The sequence below is a fragment of the Myxine glutinosa genome, chromosome 10 (assembly GCF_964187855.1).
Source record: "Myxine glutinosa chromosome 10, kmMyxGlut1.1, whole genome shotgun sequence".
NCBI lineage: Eukaryota > Metazoa > Chordata > Myxini > Myxiniformes > Myxinidae > Myxine > Myxine glutinosa.
Genome location: NC_136270.1, coordinates 27690014 through 27713221, shown reverse-complemented (window position 1 = coordinate 27713221; position 23208 = coordinate 27690014). Strand labels below are relative to the sequence as shown.

The window sequence follows — 23208 nt, the reverse complement described above, 5'->3', positions numbered from 1 at the left end:
GAGACAGCGAGAGGGGCACGAGAGAGAGACAGAGAGGGGCATGAGAGAGACAGAGAGGGGCATGAGAGAGACAGAGAGGGGCATGAGAGAGAGACAGCGAGAGGGGCATGAGAGAGAGAGACAGAGAGGGGCATGAGAGAGAGAGACAGAGAGGGGCATGAGAGAGAGACAGAGAGAGGGGCATGAGAGAGGGGCATGAGAGAGAGACATGAGAGAAGGGCATGAGAGAGAGACATGAGAGAGGGGCATGAGAGAGGGGCATGAGAGAGGAGCATGAGAGAGGGTCATGAGAGAGAGACATGAGAGGGGTATGAGAGAGAGACAGAGAGGGGCATGAGAGAGAGACAGAGAGAGGGGCATGAGAGAGAGACATGAGAGAGGGGCATGAGAGAGATACATGAGAGAGATACATGAGAGAGGGGTATGAGAGAGGGGTATGAGAGAGGGGTATGAGAGAGAGACAGAGAGAGAGACATGAGAGGGGGGGGGGGGCATGAGAGAGGGAGGGGAAGGAGTTGGGGGAGAAAGAAAAAAAAAAAAGAGAGAAAGGAAGGGGGGGGGGGTGTTTTGCAAAGATAATGTTATGCTTAATGACTGTGCATGCGTACACACGCACACACACACGCACACACACACACACACATCTCGTTTTTTCATTTCTGTTCCTCACAATTCTATCCCTCTCTTTCATCCACAGACACACACACACACACACACACACACACACACCCTTTTATTATTATTATTGTTATTATTATTATTATTATTATTATTATAGATAATCAGAAGCTGAGGTTCTCTTTTACCACTTTTATTGATATGATATGCAACATTTTCATTTAATAGTAGGTGCATTGCTTTTTTGTGACATTTTGTGTGGTTATTCTTCTTTTCCACCACAAAGGACACGTAATGTTTCTGCATTCTCAAAGCTCAAAAGTCGTAATGAATTCAGCTTTTCTTCAACCTTCCTCAGGTGTCGGGAATGAACATGGAAAGGCATACACCCTGTATGCCATTTCAGTGACACGGAGGTTGGCGGATGGTAACTGGGACAACTGGGACACGTTCAGACGTTACAGCGATTTTCATGATTTGCACATGCGCATCACAGAACAGGTTAAGGAAGACTTCTGGAGAGTTCACCCATTGTTAATAAGATGATTTTGTGGTTTGGTTGCCTTTGGGACTTGTAACAATGTCTGAAACACAATATATTTTTTTCGACCTAATCTTTGCTTCAGGGATCTTTTCCCCGCGTTCGCATCACGTTTGCTGCATTGCTCTCTGATGTAATTTTGTTTTGTTTTCCACCCGGTATCGTACGTCTATAAAGGTTACCGAATAAATCGCAAGAGATTCCTTATTTGATGTTGAAACGTTTTGATAAACACGAAAACACGTGGCAATTATTTTTAAAAAATGAATTTGTTCACTTACCTTTTGGGTTTATTTGATTTCCTTAATACAAATTGTATCCATTAAGAAAAATAAATTCCAATATACAGTACTGACAGTTTATTTGGCTGTGAAGTTATAACTTTGCACTTTGCCTATCAATGCAAAGTGTTATAATGGTTAGACCAGATTCAATGGTGTAACCAGATTCGGTCATGTGGAAGTGCAATTTCAATTACTGCTAATACTGTTTGATTAAATAAATAAGAATTAAGGCTGCTCTGTGATGAAACCAGAAGGCTGTTTCATTATAAATCACAGTCTCTACTGTCTTCATATTAAACATGCCTTTTATACTTTCATATTGAAGGAGCTGTGCTCCAACTCGAATCGAAAGAATGGACACGACAAAAAGCTGGAATTCGTCCGAGTTTCTTTATTGCATCAAATCAACTCGGGTAAACTCAAAAGCCCGTTTATCGGGCAGCATTATATACAAGCACTCGAATATCTCATGCCGGAGCGTTTGCCCTTAAAAGGCGCGACTGGGCGTGTCCGGGAGACCTGGGTGAGTCTGGACATGCCCGGGAACGGTGAGACTGGGTGTCGCCGGACGGGCCGGGCGTGCCTGGACATGCCCGGGAACGGCAAGACTGGGTGTCGCCGGACGGGCCGGGCGAGCCCGGGAAAGGCGAGTCCGGGCATGCCCGGGAAAGGCGAGACTGAGCGTCTCCGGGCGGTCTGGACGAGCCCGGCACAGCGATCGCTCCGTGGTTGCGTCCTCGGCAGGTGTAAGGCGATTGTGTATGTTCAGCGGCAACCGCTACAATATCTCATATAGTTAATTATATAATTAATTAGAATGCACTATATGTACATGACCTGGGAAGTGACGGTACTTCCCCCTAGCTGTGTCTGGGTTTGTCTTCTCTGACAGTCCTGTGTTGTCTCATGTATTTGTCTATGTTGATGTGTACGTGGAAGCTCCATGAGAGATCCTTTGATCCTGTTAAAAAAAAAAAGGGTTCCCCATTTTTTTTATTTTTGCATGGAGGGCATTTACATCTTTATTTACCCTGCTCATGATTCTGGAAAATGTTAAGAGACTCACGGTCTTTGAAGTACTGACTCAAATTCTCCAAGCAACCGAGCATGTTTGCTCATGCCACCATCCATCTCCTGAATGCTGACAAATTTCCCATTAGTTCCACTGCTCCACCCACTGTCTTTTATCAGTTCATTGTTTTGCTCTGGGCTTGGTCCAGAGACATGCAAGATAATTTATTCGGAGTTTTGGAAAGCACCTATAACTTGTGAAGCTGTTCTTTAATGCCATCAGGAATTTATTTTATGTCATAGATATGGCATAGTTATGGTAAAATTGGCGTAGTTAGTCGGGCATGGTTACGGTGATTCACGGAAAGAAGCACGGCACCAGATACTGGTATAATGTTTTAACGTAGAGGGTAAATCATGCTCCTGGTGAGCTCCAACAAAGATTAGGATGGCAGTTTAAAACTTCATTCAATCTCCCAATACTGCAACGTGGGGCTCTTTTCAACCATTTCTTTTTCCAGGATGTGGAGTTGTCATCATGGGAACCAATCATGAGTTGACATGCATATCACTGAAGCTTAAGCAGAGCTAGTACGGTGAACTGATGGCCATGCCTCGTTCTTGTTAGATGGGACACCTACAGCTACAATGAAGAGTAAGTAGTACCACTGGATACTACGTTGGCTTCACACAATGCTGTCATCCAGCCACATAACTAAGAAATCACCGATAGTATTCCAGAGCCATCTCAATATGGAGGCCATCCAACATGGCAACGTATACCTTCGCTCTGTGAATCTGAGGCCAGTTCCACTGGACATGTTTGGGAGAGTATGCAGCAGCTGATTTGTGATCTGCCTTTGAATATCCATACCATGCTTCACCATCGACCCTATTGCATCTTTCTTGTTAAAAAAAAAGAAAAAAAGAACAAAGTGGCAATAGAGCATTGAGTGAAGTTGGATCTTCAGGTTTGGGCTATTGCAAAGCATGGAAAGCAGCCCAGGTGATGTAATCATCCTTAAGTGTTTCTTTGTCTAGGAGTTTAATGACCGAGATCCAGCGCTGAAGCGGCTCTCTGGGAATAGGCAGAGAGATGTTGACTCTCATGGGCATATGTCAGATGAACCAATTGGAACAGAGGAAGAAGAGGAGATATTTCGGGGGAAGTTTGTCATCACCAACTCCGGAAGAGAGGATTTGCCATTGGGAGAAATCTGGGTTGGAAAGTTCACAGGTTGAGTCAGTCCCATGGAGTCACAGAAGTCCTTTGCTGATGTGCCATGGCTGGTGAGAAAGGTACCAACACCTAGCCAAGTTGCATGGTGACAATTGACAATTGCCCAAATATGAGGGCTGGCCCTGACTTTGTGAAGGCATGGGTATACCATCCTGGATGTGGGGGATCTTTTGGTCACTCCTGGGAACTTGTGTGTCCTGCAATTAAGGAAGGAACTCGACATGTTTATTCTCCAGCCAGTTTGAAACAATAAGTTTTGAAAAAGTGTGACCAATCTCAAATAGTGTGAGTCTGAAATTCTGTTAAAACGTAGTCAAACCTATTATAGGCGAGGCCTGTCAATAAATTATAGCAAAGGCTGATTCGAACCTTCAAGATTAAGAATAACAACCAAGACCCCTAATGGCAACACAGGGCCTCCTCGTTTCTCAATCCCATGACACCCCTTCCGACAGCCGTTGCTTTGTTCCACCCGGTCATGGTAATTGCAAAATTTTTCCCTATGGCATCTGACTCATTCGAATGTTTAACCAAGTGACTAATAGTAACGACTGATAAAAAGATTAAAATTTTAACCTGACTAATAGTAACTAATATTAATTGTTATGAAGTATTAATGAACAAATATTGATGTGCACAGTTTACCTTGGTCCCCTTATAAAGAGAAAACAAAGAAAACTTTTGTCAACTAAGTATTTGCCATGCCGGATGATGTCAGTGTTCTAATGAGCAGCGTGTCAAGCCTAACTGTCAAGGATCGTAGTTGCTGCTTCCTTTTTCCGTTTGTCATGGAATTGTTGTTTGTGGTCTTTCTATCCATTGAAATTATTTAATTCCATCTCATCACTAGTTAATTCCATTGATTTATTATCTACACTAATTTTTATTGAGCAAATTCTCCTCTGTCCAAGTTCTACATTTCCTTTCCTTCTCCTCTCCTTATCTTCTCTCCTTTCGATTATTTTCCCACTCTCCCACACATCACGACATCACACTCCCTTTTCCTTCTGATTGTTCTCATCCTTTTCTTCGTTACATCTTGATATGTTAATTTGGAATTTATTTTTCAGTTGTCAATGGATGGACATTTAATCCTGCCCATGAGTGTGCGATGAACGTTTCTTTTTGCTTTGAATTCCGTAGTTTGAAAATTTTTTAAGCAAGCTTCGGTTGCCGGGGAAGAAGACTTTCAACAATATGGACAGGGAGTTTTTGGATAAGCGGAAGAAGGAATTGAACACCTATTTGCAGGTACACAGGATAGTTTTTAAGTTGATTGTGGTTGTGCGTTGTGCCATTGTGACACTTTTCAAGTTTATTTGTTGTTGAGGTTAATTTATTGTTGTTATGCTCGTATTCACAGTTGGAAGGAGTTGCATTACCAACTCTGTTCTTTGCACTGGGTTCTATTTTATTTCATTTTGAAGGTTGCATACATGATGGATCATGGTCATGTGGGACCTTTTGCAATTTTTATGTCTCCTCCGACTAAATCAACGGAGGCATTATGTTTTCAGGTTGTCCGTCCGTCCGTCCGTGATAGGTTTTCATTACCGCGATAACTTGAGAATGGCTGAAGGGATCTTAGTCAAACTTGGTGCAGGTATGTATAATGATGTAAAGATTAACTGATTAGATTTTGGGTTCCTGAAATCAAATGCCAAAGGTTAGAGGTCATGTCAGGTAAAAATGTAATAACTTGAGAACAGCTGAATGGATTTAAATCAAACCTGGTACAAGTATTATAATGATGTCATAATGTGGGCGGAGGCATATCGGTCGATGTCGTGACGTCGAAGAGTGTTGTTCTAGTTCAATTTGTAATATTGTGAAACTTGCCTTGTCAGGAGTTATTGGTTGCTGAAACGCTTCATAATCACCCAGGCCTGCTGACCACGGTCCTAGAATTTCTAGAAAACAAGGCATATAACCGTGGAAAAGGGGAGTTTGCAAGGAAGGTGAGGTCTTGACCGATCAGGTTGGATGGAGGAACAGTCTTTGATTTTACAGAATGCTTCAGTGATGCAAGGATTACTCTAGTCCCCACACATTTTCTTCTTCCACCTTCCCATCACAATGATCCTTTATGCAGATGGATACTCTGGTGAACCCGCTGCGCACCTCTGTGCGAAACGTGTCCAATGCCGTGCGCTCCTTTCCCGACAGTCTGGTCGAGGGAATGACGCGCGTCTCGGACAACGTCGGCAAGATGTCTGACAAGTTGGGCAATGAAATAAGGTCCTTCAGTATCAGGGTGAGTTTCTAAATTTCTGGTGCAGAATTTGGTGAGAATTTCAAATGATTATTTAACGTTAACTATTTGCCTAGACTTAAAAGACTGTGTACAGTTTTTACACTTGTTTACTGGAAGCTACCTACAAGACTGTTAGAGCCACCAAAGCGTTTTAAAACATTAATAGCATAAGTTTTATTTGTTTTACTTCATTGCGGAGTGTTGTTTTGTAGATTAATCGATAAAGCCAATGTGCTTGTTTGATGTGTTGGGAAGGTGAGGGAGTTGGTCTGGAGATGCGGGAGTCGATATTCAGCCATGTTTTCATACGCAACTAACTCATTCTTTCGGGAGGTTCAGGAAAGAGGGAAGGGAGGGTGGGTTGTTCAAACTCTTTCCCCCAAGACTGGGTGAGTTCTGCTTGCTTGCACCAACAAGAACAACAAAAATAATCTCTATGCACACTTGTAAATAAATAGAATCACCTTTCTCTGCACCCCCACACACAAAACATCAGGATCCTAATTCAGCTTGCATGTGCTCTGCCAGTCATGTCATGCAGATGTGAACAAATTGGCAGCACATTGAAGCAACTCGAAACAAACATGGTTGGGCATCAATGGGTCAGGAGTGACCGACAGCCCTCCACACACATGATGATTGGGAGATAAAGCTCGATGCACTCAACATCCAGACAGAGCTCCACGGACTTGCACATTAAACCATGAGATAAATATCAGACTTCTCTGGAGACGTTTTCTTTGTAACATGTATGAAACTCGGTGTTTTGAAAGTGGTGTTATTCTTTGGTGAGAATAACCTATGAAACCTATAAATAAACGAATTTTTTATTTAAACGACCTCCTTCCCCCACACCCTCCCTCTTCCATTTTTAACCACCACATGGGCCTGTATAACAGCGTATAACCCTTTGTAGCAATGCCCAGTCAATGCTAACAATATACAAACTGGGTCTTGACAAAGCCCCACCCAATCAAAACTCTGAAGGATGAAGCGGTCACAAAAATATTCAGTTTTTTAAATTCCATCACAGGGTCATCACAGTAGACAGAAGATGCCCAACCAGACTGGTATCTTCTGTCATGGCAAATCACTCCTTAACTCCTCTTTTTCTTGTCCCACTTGGGCAATCTCTGTCCTCAGTCTGTTTAATCCTACCCTACCCTCCAGGGCTTTAGGTTGGCAGTAAACCACCAACTCAGGCCATCCTCTATCCCTACCTGTGATCTTTTCTTCTCCTCAGTAACCTTCCTCCTCTCCCCCACTCTCACCTCTCCACATCTATTTGCAGGTTCCTGTGTTCCATTTTATCTTCCTCCTCTCCATTCATCCCCTTGTTATGTCCATGTGTTGTCCTATTGCTCCACTGTCATTGTGTTGCATTATCTACTCGCTCACCTTGCTCTTCCATGAGCCTATGCTTTTTGGACAAAAATAAAATCACTTGCTGGTATTTCTCACACGTTTAATTCCATCTGTACAGGTTCCGACCATCCTACCACGGAACACGAGGCCGACAGTGTTCGACAACTGCAAGGTGTCTGCGCATTTAGATGAGAACGTAAGTTATTTTCTCTTTTCGATTTCTGGGTGATTCACCAACTTGCATTCACTGATTAATGGTGCATCGTTGATGATAGAATGGAAAGTGTGCATCGTTGATGTTAGAATGGAAAGTGTGCATTTCATGTTTGTTTTTTTGTTTTTTGTTTTTTTGTATACAGAATCGAGGCTCGTGAAAGAGCTAACATTTATTTCACAAACAAATCAAACAGACAAACAAAATATATATCATATATAATGTATTTATATATGATATTATATATAATATATATATTATATATAATATATATATAATATATTTGGATGTAAAGTGTGCATCTTTCATGTTTGGATGTAAAGTGTGCATCTTTCATGTTTGGATGTAAAGTGTGCATCTTTCCTGTTTGGATGTAAAGTGTGCATCTTTCATGTTTGGATGTAAAGTGTGCATCTTTCATGTTTGGATGCAAAGTGTGCATCTTTCTTGTTTGGATGTAAAGTGTGCATCTTTCATGTTAGGATGTAAAGTGTGCATCTTTCATGTTCGGATGTAAAGTGTGCATCTTTCTTGTTTCGGTGTAAAGTGTGCATCTTTCATGTTTGGATGTAAAGTGTGCATCTTTCATGTTCGGATGTAAAGTGTGCATCTTTCATGTTTGGATGTAAAGTGTGCATCTTTCATGTTCGGATGTAAAGTGTGCATCTTTCATGTTCGGATGTAAAGTGTGCATCTTTCATGTTTGGATGTAAAGTGTGCATCGTTCATGTTTGGATGTAAAGTGTGCATCTTTCATGTTTGGATGTAAAGTGTACATCTTTCCTATTTGGATGTAAAGTGTGCATCTTTCATGTTTGGATCTAAAGTGTGCATCTTTCATGTTTGGATGTAAAGTGTGCATCTTTCATGTTCGGATGTAAAGTGTGTATCTTTCATGTTCGGATGTAAAGTGTGCATCTTTCATGTTAGGATGTAAAGTGTGCATCTTTCATGTTCGGATGTAAAGTGTGCATCTTTCATGTTTGGATGTAAAGTGTGCATCTTTCATGTTTGGATGTGAAGTGTGCAACTTTCATGTTTGGATGTAAAGTGTGCATCTTTCATGTTCGGATGTAAAGTGTGCATCTTTCCTATTTGGATGTAAAGTGTGCATCTTTCATGTTTGGATCTAAAGTGTGCATCTTTCATGTTTGGATGTAAAGTGTGCATCTTTCATGTTCGGATGTAAAGTGTGTATCTTTCATGTTCGGATGTAAAGTGTGCATCTTTCATGTTAGGATGTAAAGTGTGCATCTTTCATGTTTGGATGTAAAGTGTGCATCTTTCATGTTTGGATGTAAAGTGTGCATCTTTCATGTTTGGATGTAAAGTGTGCATCTTTCATGTTTGGATGTAAAGTGTGCATCTTTCATGTTTGGATGTAAAGTGTGCATCTTTCATGTTAGGATGTAAAGTGTGCATCTTTCATGTTTGGATGTAAAGTGTACATCTTTCCTATTTGGATGTAAAGTGTGCATCTTTCATGTTTGGATGTGAAGTGTGCAACTTTCATGTTTGGATGTAAAGTGTGCATCTTTCATGTTAGGATGTAAAGTGTGCATCTTTCATGTTTGGATGTAAAGTGTGCATCTTTCATGTTCGGATGTAAAGTGTGCATCTTTCATGTTAGGATGTAAAGTGTGCATCTTTCATGTTTGGATGTAAAGTGTGCATCTTTCATGTTCGGATGTAAAGTGTGCATCTTTCATGTTTGGATGTAAAGTGTGCATCTTTCATGTTTGGATGTAAAGTGTGCATCTTTCATGTTTGGATGTAAAGTGTGCATCTTTCATGTTTGGATGTAAAGTGTGCATCTTTCATGTTTGGATGTAAAGTGTGCAACTTTCATGTTTGGATGTAAAGTGTGCATCTTTCATGTTCGGATGTAAAGTGAATATAAAATACCGAACCTGTTTTGTAACGAGTTTCCTCTCATTTTAACATTTAGTATTTATTGCTTTATGGGCCTTGAGGTTTATTTTGGGCGTTGGGGAAGCTGGGCGATGATTAATTAAGATGTGAGAAAAATATAACGTTCCCAAATCCAAAGAATAGAAACATTGTGTTGATGTGCCGTACTCTTTGCAGAGCATTAGTGATGCCGAAGCAGTTTCTTGGCGAGGGTTATATACTCAGGCCCATTGGTTTGCCATTGCCCTCCCAGCGTTGTTTGTCCGTGCTCTTTGCTTTTAAATGCTGTGCCTCAGGACGTTTTTATGTATTTGGTACGACTTGGCCGGTGTTTGAGCTACCGTCCTCCCAGACTCAGAGCAGACGCTCTAACCACCACGCCAGTGAGTCTGGTAACATAAGCATAGTACGGTGTTATTTTTCTTTCGTGCGATCAAAATACTTCACACAGCAATTTGAGGAAATTTCCTAATTGACTGAATGTTTGTGTTTTCTTGTCGTCTTTAATTTTGGCGATGCAGACCACAACTTTTCTTCCTTGTCAAAAAGTAGCATCTCCTCGCTCTCGCTTCTCCATTATGGAATTCCCTTGTGCAATAAATCAATTCTGCCAGCCAGTGTAACTAATTTGAGGAGGCCTTACATTATTGTCTTGAGCTGGAAGCTAATAACATCTTACTCGGTGGCATTGTAGTTAGTGTCCATCCGAGTCTGGTTGGTTGGCAATTCTCACCCTGGCCGAGTTGTTGCCAAGACTAACAAAATGGTATGTGCTGCCCCCTGTGTATTTAATAAAGCTCAGCATTTCAAGAATAGAATGTGGATAATCCTGTAGATTGACATCCAATGGGGAGGAGAAAATTTCTTCTTAACTGCCCCAGTGACTGGAGAGAATAGCGATATCTGCATAAGATGCCATCGCCATCACTCAGAGTGCCCTGGTAGTTACATCACTCACCCTAAGGTCCCTGGCTAAAAAAAAAAATGAAGGAGATATTTTGTTGGATGTTCTAGATGTCAATTTAATGCTCAGAACATTTCTGCACTCCATGCAGGCGGATGAGAACCTTCCTCTGCGCATTATGCTGTTACTTATGGATGAGGTGTTTGAACTTAAGGACAAGAACCAATGGCTGCGCAGAAACATCAAGAATCTTCTGCAACAGTTCATACGAGCAACCTTTGGTGACATGATCAACCGGTGAGTTACTCGGTACAGAAAAAGAACCACGCTTAGCTTGAATGATAGATGTCCATCTTTCACAAAAAACCTGACTGACTGTTTCCTTCCTCACCCTTTTCTTCTTCTTCCTCTTCCTCTTCTTCTTCTTCTTTTCATTACCACACTGTGCCAATCTTTGTGATTGCAGCATGTTGTTAACGATGGTCTGATTCATTTTATTGATGAGTAACTTCTTTTTGAGAATGATTGACTACTTTTGTCTGTTGCACTCGTGGGGAACGTCTTCGTCATTGGAAACATCGTTTAGCTTGTACAATTAATAGCTTTTGTTTTTCCTTGAGTTAGGGACATCCACAAGATGTTAGCCTTTACAAACATTAGTTGTGATGTTGTGACGAATCTAATACTCGTATCTTACGTTAATTGCATCTTATAAATTGATGTCATGGTTGGCATTCTTTTTGGCATCTGCAGAAGCAAAAATGCATCTTGTTAAATTTATTAGCATCACAGGATGTGGAGAATTGGGCCATGCATGTTGAATTAAACTTATTGCATGTAAATCAATTTTAAATGCATATACGATATTAAAGGTACAATTGCATTAACGTACAATCAAATAATTTTTGAACATAAGCATAGAAAACAACAACAAAAACTGTTTGTGGATTAAAAGGCCTTTCTGTGTTCTACCGCCTCTTTTTTGGTCTTGTGCCCTCTGCCCACTCTTATTATCCGTGGTTTCTGCAAGGTGCACATGGTCTGCCAAGTCACCCTCTTCTTGATAAAGTTATAAATAAATCTTTATTGTCCCATTTTCAGGGAAATTATTCTTTGGTGACACCGTAAGTTGACCATCATTAAAACATAAAACACAAAGGGAATTTAAAAAAAAAAAAAACACATTTAGAGGCCATTTTTCCCCGCAAAGGGGGTTGGCCTTTTTCGGGGGCCGTGGTTGTTGTTTTTTGGTCCCCTTTTTGAAGCAATGTTTTACGGCCGGATGCCCTTCCTGCCACCAACCCTTTTTGTCGCCTTTTACGACAAGCAGAGAATTACCAGTGAACTGGTACTCAATTAGCCGACCTCGGAAGGATGACAGGCTGAGTCAACCCCCCTGGCGTTAATTCAGCGATCGACCGGGATTCGAACCCAGGATCCTGGGATCCTAAGCTGGCACCCTAGCCGCTAGCCCAACACCAGGCTTAAAGGGAATAAGAAAACAATATTTAAAAAAAAAAAAAAATAGTCCTTAAATCCAGGCTCACTGCTCACCTACACCCATTTGTTCTTCTTTTCTCTCACCTGTGGAACAAACGGACCCAGTCTGCTCAGTCCCATTCTTTAACAACAGTACCGCAAGACAGCTGTTCACTACTTTGGGTCATACTCATCCATACTCATGACTACTTCAACCCCAAATGACCCCATTTCCAAGCACCCCACCAATTATACCTCCACCACCGAAGTTCGACTGAGCTTATGTTGTTTGGCTGTCTGTCTGTTGGCTGTGAACAGGATATCTCAAAATGTTATGCACGGATTTGGATGAAACAGGGTGGATGGGTTGGGTGTGTGACAAGGACTAATCAATTCGATTTTGGTGAAGATCTGGATACTATAATTATTTTAAGTGATTATTCACCATTGAGAGATGGGACCAAAACGATATTGTATATTGCGCATATATCTCAAAAAGTTTTGCAGCAGTTATGACAAAACTTGGTGGATGAGTTAGTAGGTGATAAAAACATACTGATTATATTTTGGTTAAGGTCTTTTTTTTATTTTTTATTTTTTATTTTTTATGTATACAAGATCGAGGCTCGTGAAAGAGCGAACATTAATCACACAGAAAGACAAAATGGATGCAGATCCGGCTTATCAGTGGGATACAAAACATAAACTGTTCAGCTTGAATGAAATGAATGAATGAATGAATGATCGTTTTAAGGCCATTTTCCCCGCTAGAGCACGGGTTAGCCTTGCGGGCCCCCTGACAATCAAGGTTCCCTGGTTGAGGCAATGTTTTTTATTTGTTTTGTTTTATGTTTTGCAATGCAATGTTTTGTTCAGCTTGGTGGAGGTATATGCTCCACCGAGTAACGATCTAGTTTCAGGTTGTGATTCTCCCTTTTCCCCACCCCCTCTCTGCCTCACATCTTTTCGTTTGTTAGTTGAAGATTAATTAGCAGTAATCTTATTTTTCTGTTTGGCATTTGCTTTATTTTAAAATAAAGTTACTTTATTTGTGCTTTCCCATGGCGTTTCTAAACTTTTCAACATTCAAAGAATATGCCTTTTTTCAACATTCAAGTAGAAGTGCATAACATAGTAATATACTGTTATATATCTTGTGTTCCCAACCCCTCACTCTCAGTTGCTATCTTTCCCAATCATACCCAACTGCTCCTGGATTATGTGTCTTTTGCACTTGAGAAGGTGAAAATGTTCTTTGAATCCTCGACTCTTACTCTGCTACTGGACAGGACCGCATCAGCTCACGTGTCCAAAAAAAAAACCTGCTCTGCTGATCATGCACATCCTCTCTCTGCACTTTTCACCCTATCATTTGCTCAAGGTCATCTTCCATCTGTTTGGAAATCCACCAACATCACTGCATTACACAAAATGAGCAAAACTGTTCCCCGAAACTACAGACCTATCAGTTTACTTCCAATCATCAGCAAAGTCATGGAATCCATCATTGCAGTTGATATGTAATCCTTCCTTTTCTCCAACAACCTCATCTCAGGTCCTCAATTTGGATTCAGACCAGGCTACTCAACCTTGGAAATGCTGCTTCTACTACTCACCCAACAATGGATGGAGGCCCTCAATGTCAGAAATGAGATCAGGGCCGTATCTCTGGACATATTTCGTGCTTTTGATAGTCTGGCAGCCCGCCTTGCTCTCCATGTTCACTGCATATGGTGAAATAAAGAGTAAACGACTGATAAGGGGCATTTTTAAAAAAAATGAAATTTAGTACTTACGAAATGAGTACTTACGCCAACTTTCTACATGTATAAAGCACAATTTATGGTGATAGACACCAGTTATGTGATTCATGTCAAGCGCTGTACAAATCGTAGCAGCCACTTCTTCAATTTTCAGACCATATCATCTCAAATAACCGCATTGTCCTATTCCATATGTCTTTCTCCACCAAGTTGGGCTTTATTTTAATGCCCTGCACGCACGTGCAGTGCTGATGTTTAGATAACTGATTTAAAAACAATTTTTTTACATTTTGGGGTGAAAAAATCACTAAATGGAATTTTTCACCAAAAAGTCTGCAGATGCAGCAATTAAGAGATCGTTTTTCGTAATCAGCACACAATTCTGATACAGAAAGCATCCTCAGACATTTAGCCTCAGACACTCTTGGAAGGAACCTTGATCGCCGAACGATCGCCGAATTAATGCCAGGGGGGTTGACTCAGCCTGTCATCCTTCCGAGGTCGGCTAATTGAGTACCAGTTCACTGGTAATTCCCTGTTTGTCGTTGAAGGCGGCAAAAAGGGTTGGCGTCAGGAAGGGCATCCGTCCGTAAAACATTGCTTCAAAAAGGGGACCAAAAAACAACAACTACCACGGTCCCCGAAAAGGCCAACCCCCGCTTTGCGGGGGAAAATGGCCTCTAAACGGTGGTATGTACTCTTGGAAGGAACCCGAATAAGGGTGTGTGAAACTAGGGTGTGTAACATTTACGAATTGATTAGATTTTGGTGTAGATCCGGATCCAATTCTGTGAATTGTTTTTCAGTGATTCTTCACCACTGAGTGATTGAGCGAAACGCAATATATAATGTGATATCTCAAAAAGGCATGGATACATTTGGATGGAATTTGGTGGGCAGGTTGGGTGTGTGACTATGACAAATCGATTCGATTTTGGCGAAGATCAGAATCCGGATACGAGAATTTTTGAATTTTTTAAGTGATTCCTCACCATAGAAAGATGGGGGCAAAAAAAAAAAATATATATATGTATAGAGCATGATATTACAAAACGTTGTGGATGAATTTGCGAGGGGACAAGAACAAGCCCATTAGGTCCAGATTTTGGTTGAGGTCCGGATCGAGATCCGGCCTATCAGTGGGATACAAAACATAAACTGCTCAGCCTGGCGGAGTTATGCGCTCTACCCAGTGCCATTCTAGTATGTTACATCCTGATTTGTTCAGTGTAAAAGCTCTTGCATGAGCCTCCACTATGTATATTTAAAAAATTGTGGTCGGGATCTCTCATGACCAATTCCCACCAGGGGATAGGGGAAGGTAGGTTACCACATCCGACTGTAATTTGCGTACGCGTCAGCGATGAAGACCGCTTGACCGTTCGTGAATCCGCTTGTCAAAATGGCCCAGCAAACTGCGGCAGGCATCCTGCCTTAAATCGCACCTTTATGCATGAATCCCAATCAACCCGGCTGTGGGGTCATGTGCCGACTAACTCTACGTGCTATGGAGGTTCACTTTACCTCAAACAGATTCTCATTAAGAAAGATGATTTTATTATGGAGCAAGGGAGCTGAGGGGGAGAGAAGACCAATTGGCGCATACACAGCAAATCAAACGGTAACAAATGGATAATAAATTATCCATGTGTTAACGGTGCTCAGTACTTGACATGGCTTAATCATTTCACTTGATTTTCATCTTCTCGTGTGAACACGTGACTCAGCAGCAGGTTGACGAGACAGAGAATAGAGAGAGTTGGAAGAGACCTGCCAACCCCCCCCCCCCTCCCCCCCGCCCCCCGGGTGCTTGTACACACAAGGTGTGAACTGAATCGGTACCCTCCAGCCGCACTCTCTGCAAAGCAACACGACCACAAAGACCTGGGCAGGAACCACAACGCAGCAGGCAGCCTAGAACAAGGCACTTGGGGAACCAAAATCAAAAGGCAAACTAAAGGCAGACATACCAGATACCTTGGACGAGAACTTTGGATAAGGATGAACCTTCAGACCATCTAAAACATGGACCTCTGACGAGAATTAACTTTGAGAGTACGGTCAACCCCTTTGTACGGCACCTTTTAAAATAATTCTCCTCGTGGCGGCTCCTTGGACCACCATTGGCACACTCATTGGCTGGCCAGTGGGGGGAAAGTTCCCCCCACATTTTGTAGCCTCGTGGTCTCTTGTGTTCAGCCCGCATGCCATTCACATGTATGTACGTGGCTCTTGGTGTTGTAGGCATGGACGTGGCCTCTGTATGACAGAAGTTTGTTTACACACCAGACAGTTCACAGTGAGGAATGTTGCAGAATACATAAACAATGGGGGGGAAATAGGGTTAGACACAAACATTGCTGTTATGGAGACAAGAGTTTCTAAACCTCATGAATACATTAATTGCCTATGCTTACACTAAACATGTACTCTGAAATAACTTGTAATTTATTCCTCAATTACCCTTGAAACTCGAGCTGTAAAAATACGATTGATTCCCAGGGTGAGACATTGTTGTTGTCAATCAGTATTGTGTTGCTGATGTCCAGCCAGCCAGCTTTGGATCCTAGGTGCAAAGCCAGCTTTGGATCCTTGGTGCAAAGCCAGCTTTGGATCCTTGGTGCAAAGCCTGGGTTGGCTAAGCAGTTTGGGTGCCAGCTTGGGATCCTAGGATCCTGGGTTTGAATCTGGGTCGATCGCTGAATTAATGCCAGGGGATGGACTCTGTGGGGGGGAAAAATGGCCTCTAAAGGCGGGGGGGGGGGGGTTTTAATCGGTATATAGCAGTTAGCCTTTTATGCTTTAGTAGGTGGAAGGTTTGTGTAAACTTTATGATTGTAGTGGTAATTGTAATTGTTTTAATTTTTTGTTTTTTTAAAGGAAACCTCCCACTCTGTGTTGCTGCATTTTCCTTGAGTGTAGTTGCAAAATTTCCTATGTCAACATTTTTCCTTCATTTACATTGAAGTTTATTTCTTTGAAGTTTAAAAATGTTTCACTTTGCCCAACATTGTTTATTGTTCATTGCACTGCATTGCTCTTTCCATTGGCAGAAAAATAGTTGATCATGTTGACTACATGACTTCACCAGAACAAGTTGCGGAGCACGTTAAGAGATTCCGGTAAGCATTTCTTGCAGTGAATGTAAAGTTTCAAGCCGATTTTCCTTTTACATGATGTCAGCGTCAGCGTGGCAGACGACACTTGTTGCTAACAGGTTGTGCAGCAATCCTGGGGTGAGACTCAATCTGTGCCTTGCTTCCCAGTCAAGTTTGGGGGTTCAATCTGTGTATATTAACGGCTTAGATTGGTCACAAATAAGCAATTTGCAGTATGTTGTCCTGATGAACCCATAATGAGGGTGAAATCTAGATCGACATCTCTGCCTTTGTCTGTTTGTGACCATGGAGCTTTAATCTCAGTCTGCAAAGACTTGAGTACCACACGGATGCCTCCTAGTTTGGAGGTGATCTGTTGGTATAATTTATGCACATCATGTCAGCATCATGTCATGGGGTTAGTGTGCTTCCTTAGTTAAATATATATACAGTCATGTGAAAAAGTAAGTACACCCCGTGTAAAGTTTTGACTTTTTCAACATATTTCAACATACAGCTATTTGATCTTCATTTCAACAATATTGATAGATAAAGGTGATATAATATAACAAATATCATTGTAGTCCATTGTATAATTTAAATAAACATAAATGCAAATTTCACATGTGGAAAAAGTAAGTACACCCCTACATTTATCACGACTTCAAATACCTAAAATTAGAATCAGGTGCACCAGCTCAGGTGCAAATGATTAGAACATCGTGAGAGAGGATCTTGGAGGAACCTGTCTTATTTAAACCTCAGACATTTAGTTTGGTTTGCTCTTTGTTGTTGAAGTGTGTGGGGTCACCATGCCTGGATCAAAAGAGCTCTCTGAGGCCTTCAGAAAGAAGGTTATAGATGCCTACAAGTCTGGGAATGCATTTAAAAAGATCTCCAAACAATTTGAAATCAATCATTCGACTGTCCGGAAGATCATCTACAAGTGGAGAAGATTCCAAACAACTGCCAACTTGTTCAGGCCAGGCCACCCCAGCAAGTTCAGCCCGAGAGCAGACCGCAAGATGCTGAAAGAAGTCTCGAAGAACCCCAGAATGTCATCACGGGACCTACAGGTAGCTCTTGCCACTGTTGATGTCAAAGTGCACTAGTCTACCATAAGAAAGAGGCTGCACAAATTTGATCTACATGGGAGGTGTGCCAGGAAGAAACCTTTGCTGTCCAGAAAGAACACCAGGGCCAGACTAAAGTTTGCCAATGAACACCGAGGCAAAGACCAGCACTTCTGGAACAATGTGCTTTGGACAGATGAGTCAAAGCTGGAGCTATTTGGCCACAGTACCAGAAGACATGTTTGGTGAAAACCAAAGACAGCATTGGACCACAAGAACCTGATACCAACTGTAAAGCATGGTGGTGGAAATATTATGGTTTGGGGCAGCTTTGCTGCATCAGGGCCTGGGCAGCTCACCATCATAGAATCCACTATGAATTCTTCATTGTACCAGAGGGTGCTTGAGGATAATGGGAGGCCATCTGTCGGAAAGTTGAAGCTCAACCAAAGGTCGACCTTGCAACATGACAATGACCCTAAACATACCATTAAATCCACCAAGGAATGGCTGAAAAGAAAGAAATGGAGGGTTTTGGAATGGCCAAGTCAAAGCCCGGATCTAAATCCCATCGAGATGTTGTGGGGGGATTTGAAATGAGCTGTGCATGCGAGAAACCCCTCAAACATCGCACAGCTGAAAGAATTCTGTATGGAGGAGTGGGTGAAAATTTCTCCCAGTCAATGACAGAGATTGGTAGACAGTTATAAGAAATGCCTACTTGGGGTTGTTTCTGCCAAAGGGAGCAATACCACCTATTAGAGCCAAGGGTGTACTTACTTTTTCCACATGCGAAATTTGCATTTATGTTTATTTAAATTATGCAATGGACTACAAAATGTAAATGTTTCATGATATTTGTTATATTATATCACCTTTATCTATCAATATTGTTGAAATGAAGATCACATAGCTGTATGTTGAAATATGTTGAAAAAGTCAAAACTTTACATGGGGTGTACTTACTTTGTCACGTGACTGTATATGTATATATATCAGTCATTATGCCACTCCATACTATCAGTGGTGAACCGCCATGAAGGTATCCCATCCAGCTGTCGCGGTACCTTAGTGTGGCAGGCAGTGCTTATCGCTCCCATTAAGGTACAGCGATAGCTGGATGGGATACCTTAATGGCGGTTCACCACTGATAGTATGGAGTCGCATATTGACTGGTTTATAATCGAAAGGTTTTCAGATTCACAAGTGTATGCAGGACTCACTGCGTTGCCCTGATGAAGCCCCAACAAGGGCGAAAGCAGGTCAGTAACTGTGAGTTTTGTATGCACTTGTGATAGTATCTGAACTAAGATCTAAATTACGCACTGTCAGATGGCTCTTCCAGAGCTTGGCAGGCAAGGCGTATGTACGTGGCAGTGACGTCACAGCGTGCGCTCGTTAGGTTGGAGAATTGAAATTATATTCTGATATATATATATATATATATATATCAGAATATATATATCTGCCTTGTCCAAGTGCATTCTTCAACCACAACTACCATATTAAAAGCTGTAATCATTATTTGAGGTACAAAGTGAAAATATCCATGGTTCACACCGCCCTGTGCAGAGATTCCCTGTGGCCTGGTGGGATCCTCGCTGAGACCGCTCCTCCTCGGGATGAGGCCACACAAATGAGGACGAGGGTGACTGCTCGCACCAAGATGTTGAGCAGCATGCCAGGTATGGTTTGCAAAAACACAGGTAACTAGAACTGCATTCGATAGAGCGCATACCTCCGCCAGGCTGAACAGTTTATGTTTTTTTATCCCACTGATAGGCCTGATCTGGATCTGGACCTGAACCAAAATTTAATTCGCCTGTTCTTGTCAACTACCCAACCCATCCACCTAGTTTTGTCATAATCCGTGAACAACTTTTCGAGATATCCTGCGATATATAATTTTCGCCCCATCTTTCAATGGGGAAGAATGGTGAAATTAAAAACCTCATGTTTCGTCTGAATCCGTCCACAACTTTTTGAGATATCGTGTTAGATATCAGTTTTAGACATATCACTGAATGGTGAAGAATGACTTAAATATCCTGCTCACAGACAAAAAGGCAGACAGGTGTGAAAATATAACCTACGTCTACCGTTGGTGGTGGAGGTAATGAAATGTGGTTATTATAAGAGCCCTGTTGAAATATGCAAAATAAATTTTTTATTCTTAAGAGAATGAATCAATACTTTTTCAGGACTCGTTTTGAACGATAGCAACGTGTATAAAGATATCCAGAAAGATATTTGGAATTGCATTCAACTGTAATGTTTGATAAGGGGTGTGAAGTTCCAAAAACGTGATGTTGAAATCCTGTTGTGCATCAGATGAGCTCAAGCATATCCTTGGAGCAGAAACGATGCGCCGTGGACTACTCCGGGTTTTCGAAATGTTCCAACACCGACAGCTCAACCGTCGACTCCTCTTCGTCATAATCGAGGGCCTGCTCGAAACGCTGTACCCGCGTAACCGTCTGCACCAGCTCTTCCTGCGCTTGCACGGTCGTTCGCCACGCCTGTATGCCTTTCACCAGCGCTTCAGACAGCAATGGCCCGCTAGTCATGCGGCCCGCACGCTGCAACTTTCCAGGAGGTGACGCCCTGCACAGATGGTCCTAAGTGTCCCCACATGGTCACAAGCAAACAATAAATGCAGTTACAGTCACAGACTGCTTGGGGTAAATGGGTGAGTGAACGAAGAGAGCATCGAAAATCGTAAAAAGAGAAAGACTATGTCCTGACTTCATTGTGTACGATTGAACGGATGCTTAAGGACCTGGGTCGTCAGGATGTGAACTGGTAGTCCCAGCAGAGACGCTTCGTGTTTACATTGATGATGCATTGACAAAGGATGACACACTTCCTGCCTTTTTATGTTGCTCAACCTAATGGTATGGAGGCAGCATTTGTCCTTTTTGTTTGTTTTATTATTTTTTTGACACTTCTTGTAATTGGAACATTTTATTGACCATATGTTTTTCCCCTTCATATCGGAAATGCAGGAATTTGGCCTGCGTGTATTATTAGTGATTTATTTGCGAGAGATCTTTGCCCATGTCAAAAATTGTGGTGATTGAAAGTGGTCTATCATTTGGGTTATTTAAAAAATTGCCGAAAATAAAAACAAATATGATTGAGGTCATTTTGTTTAAGTCAAGTACTTATTTTGGTTTTATTTTGAGGAATCTTAAAAATGGATGTATTGATATACACCTGGTGTTGATTTACTGAAACGTCACTTTAACCGTGTGGGTCATCCATTATGTCCGAGTTATTATTATTAATTTTTCGATTTTTTTTTTTCTAAACTAATCCAAGGCTCATGCTGGAGCTGGTAGATAAATCACATGCAGGTTTGTAATGGGAATGTAATAATAGTCTGAAATACTGTGAAGCCTGGTTTTATTAAATGCAAATTATATAGGGTATTATGAAAGCACTGAAAGGAACAGCTCTATACCGGTTATATTGTGCATTTCACGACTCGTCTAATTATGGCTAATACTATAAAATGTGTTTGTGAATCTTTGACTCGGTCAATCGCTCCTTGCATCATGTGTTCCGTGCCACCTCCAGGATTACAATCTCCGTCAGCTGCAACCTATGCATCACAGGATTTAAACAAACAAACAAAAAAAAAGAACGTAATCGTCATTTTAAAGCATCGTCATTGGCTATCTGCTTCGGTGTCACTGTAGAGCAGTTCCAGGACGTCGATGATTATTTGTTTTGCTTATTTACCTTTTACGTCTCAATCCACACATCGTTTTTATGTTTTTTTAGAGACTCTGCTGATGTTCGGAGTGGAGGGGGACAGGTGTACTTGTTACCTCCGCCACCAAAGGTGGATGGAGGTTATGTTTTCACCCCTGGCTGTCTGTCTGTCTGTCTGTCTGTCTGTGAACAAGATATCTCAAAACGTTGTGGACGGATTCGGACGAAATTTGGCAGAGAGGTAGCGTATGTGACATGGACGAAATTATTAGATGTTGGTGAAGATCCGGATTTCGATCCGGCTAGTATAATATTTTTTACGTGATTCTTCACCATTGGGAGATGGGGTCAAAAACGATATATAGCAGGATATCTCAAAAAGTTGTGGACAGATTTTGACGAAACCTGATGGACCGGTTGTGTGTGTGACGAGGACTAATCGTTTCGATTTTGGTGAATATCTGAATATGGATTCGGCTACAAGAGTTGTTGTTTTTTTAAGTGATTCTTCACCATTGAGGGATCGGGTGAAAAGCGATATACAACATGATATTTTAAAAAGTTATGGACGAGTTATGAATAAACTTGGTGGATGAGTTGGTTCAGTGACAAGAACAAGCCGAATAGATTTTGGTTCAGGTCCAAATCCAGATCCGGCCCATCAGTGGGATGCAAAACGTAAACTGTTCACCAGGCGGAGGTATGCTCTCTACTGAGTGCCGTTCTAGTATTTCCATTGCTTTACTTACAAAGCGCCGACCTGATCTCTGTGGTGCTTCGAAGACATAAAGCTTTGCTGATAATTCGACCAATTATTTTGCTTTTAACCCTCAGATTTTGCCTTTTATCTTTTTCTTTTTTTTAGCTTGTTGCAGCATTGCTTGGGTTTGGCATTTGCTCCCAGCTGAGTTTACCTCAACGTAAGTTTTATTTTTTTAAATGTTGAACTGGTCCATAAATGTGTGCCTATTTAGTCAAGCTGGATTTTTATTTTTGTTAATTACCCAGAAGTTGAAAAAAAACTTTAAAGAAAAATAAAAACTTGAGCACTGTTTTTATTTTATTTTTCACCGGCAGGAAATTCAAAGCATTTGAGGGTTCTGGATAATGCTGACAACATAAACGCTTGTGCAAAGAACCTTGTGATGCGGACTAATTTTGTTTCCACACTACACACCTTTAAGTAATGCTACATAACAAAGGCACTAATTTTATTTTCACTTAATTGTTTTTTTAATTATTCAAACAGGGTGTTTTGTTTGTGGTGGGAGGTTACGAGGATTGGGGTGGCATAGCACCTGCATAAAATCCAATGGGAATTTCTGGAGTATGTATTGGATTTGTTTTTCTTTGCTTGTGTGTATGTGTATATATATATATATGTATATATATATATAAGAAAAGCACATGTTTGAGAGAATGCTCTTCTGTATTATGTAAATAATTTGATGTATGTATTTGTACAGCCTCAATGTTGATGTGTAGATAACATCAACTCTTCCACTTACATTGTTGGTTTGAGCAGTGCAAGTCATGAGTCTTTTAATAAACCTTAATGCAGCACTTTGAATTTTATTGTGGTAGTATGTAAATGTTTCAGACTGGATGGCTATATCAATACAGCTTCCATTTAATAAAATTTTTGGAAAATGAAATTATTTTGTAGATTTGACTATTGTGCAAATTGATGTATATAGTCATAAGACGACACGCTGATTGTTCCTGCATGTACTATT

At 41.3% G+C, this 23208-nt stretch overlaps 1 protein-coding gene across 2 annotated transcripts in view; it reads left to right on the top strand.

Moving 5' to 3' along the window:
- SNX13 (sorting nexin 13) overlaps positions 1-22759 on the top strand; it is a 159117-nt gene extending 136358 nt beyond the window's left edge. The window contains exons 18-27 of one of the 2 annotated variants that reach the window (XM_078785492.1): positions 977-1119; positions 4838-4945; positions 5542-5652; positions 5787-5948; positions 7432-7509; positions 10494-10639; positions 16638-16706; positions 19328-19440; positions 22338-22392; positions 22550-22759. In XM_078785492.1, coding sequence (XP_078641618.1) covers positions 977-1119; positions 4838-4945; positions 5542-5652; positions 5787-5948; positions 7432-7509; positions 10494-10639; positions 16638-16706; positions 19328-19440; positions 22338-22392; positions 22550-22580 — 1016 coding nt within the window. In that variant the 3' untranslated portion in view covers positions 22581-22759. Of the gene's footprint in view, positions 1-976; positions 1120-4837; positions 4946-5541; positions 5653-5786; positions 5949-7431; positions 7510-10493; positions 10640-16637; positions 16707-19327; positions 19441-20086; positions 20901-22337; positions 22393-22549 lie in introns of those variants that run through there. The other variant, XM_078785491.1, reaches the window with a different exon arrangement.
- Positions 22760-23208: the final 449 nt, after the last annotated feature.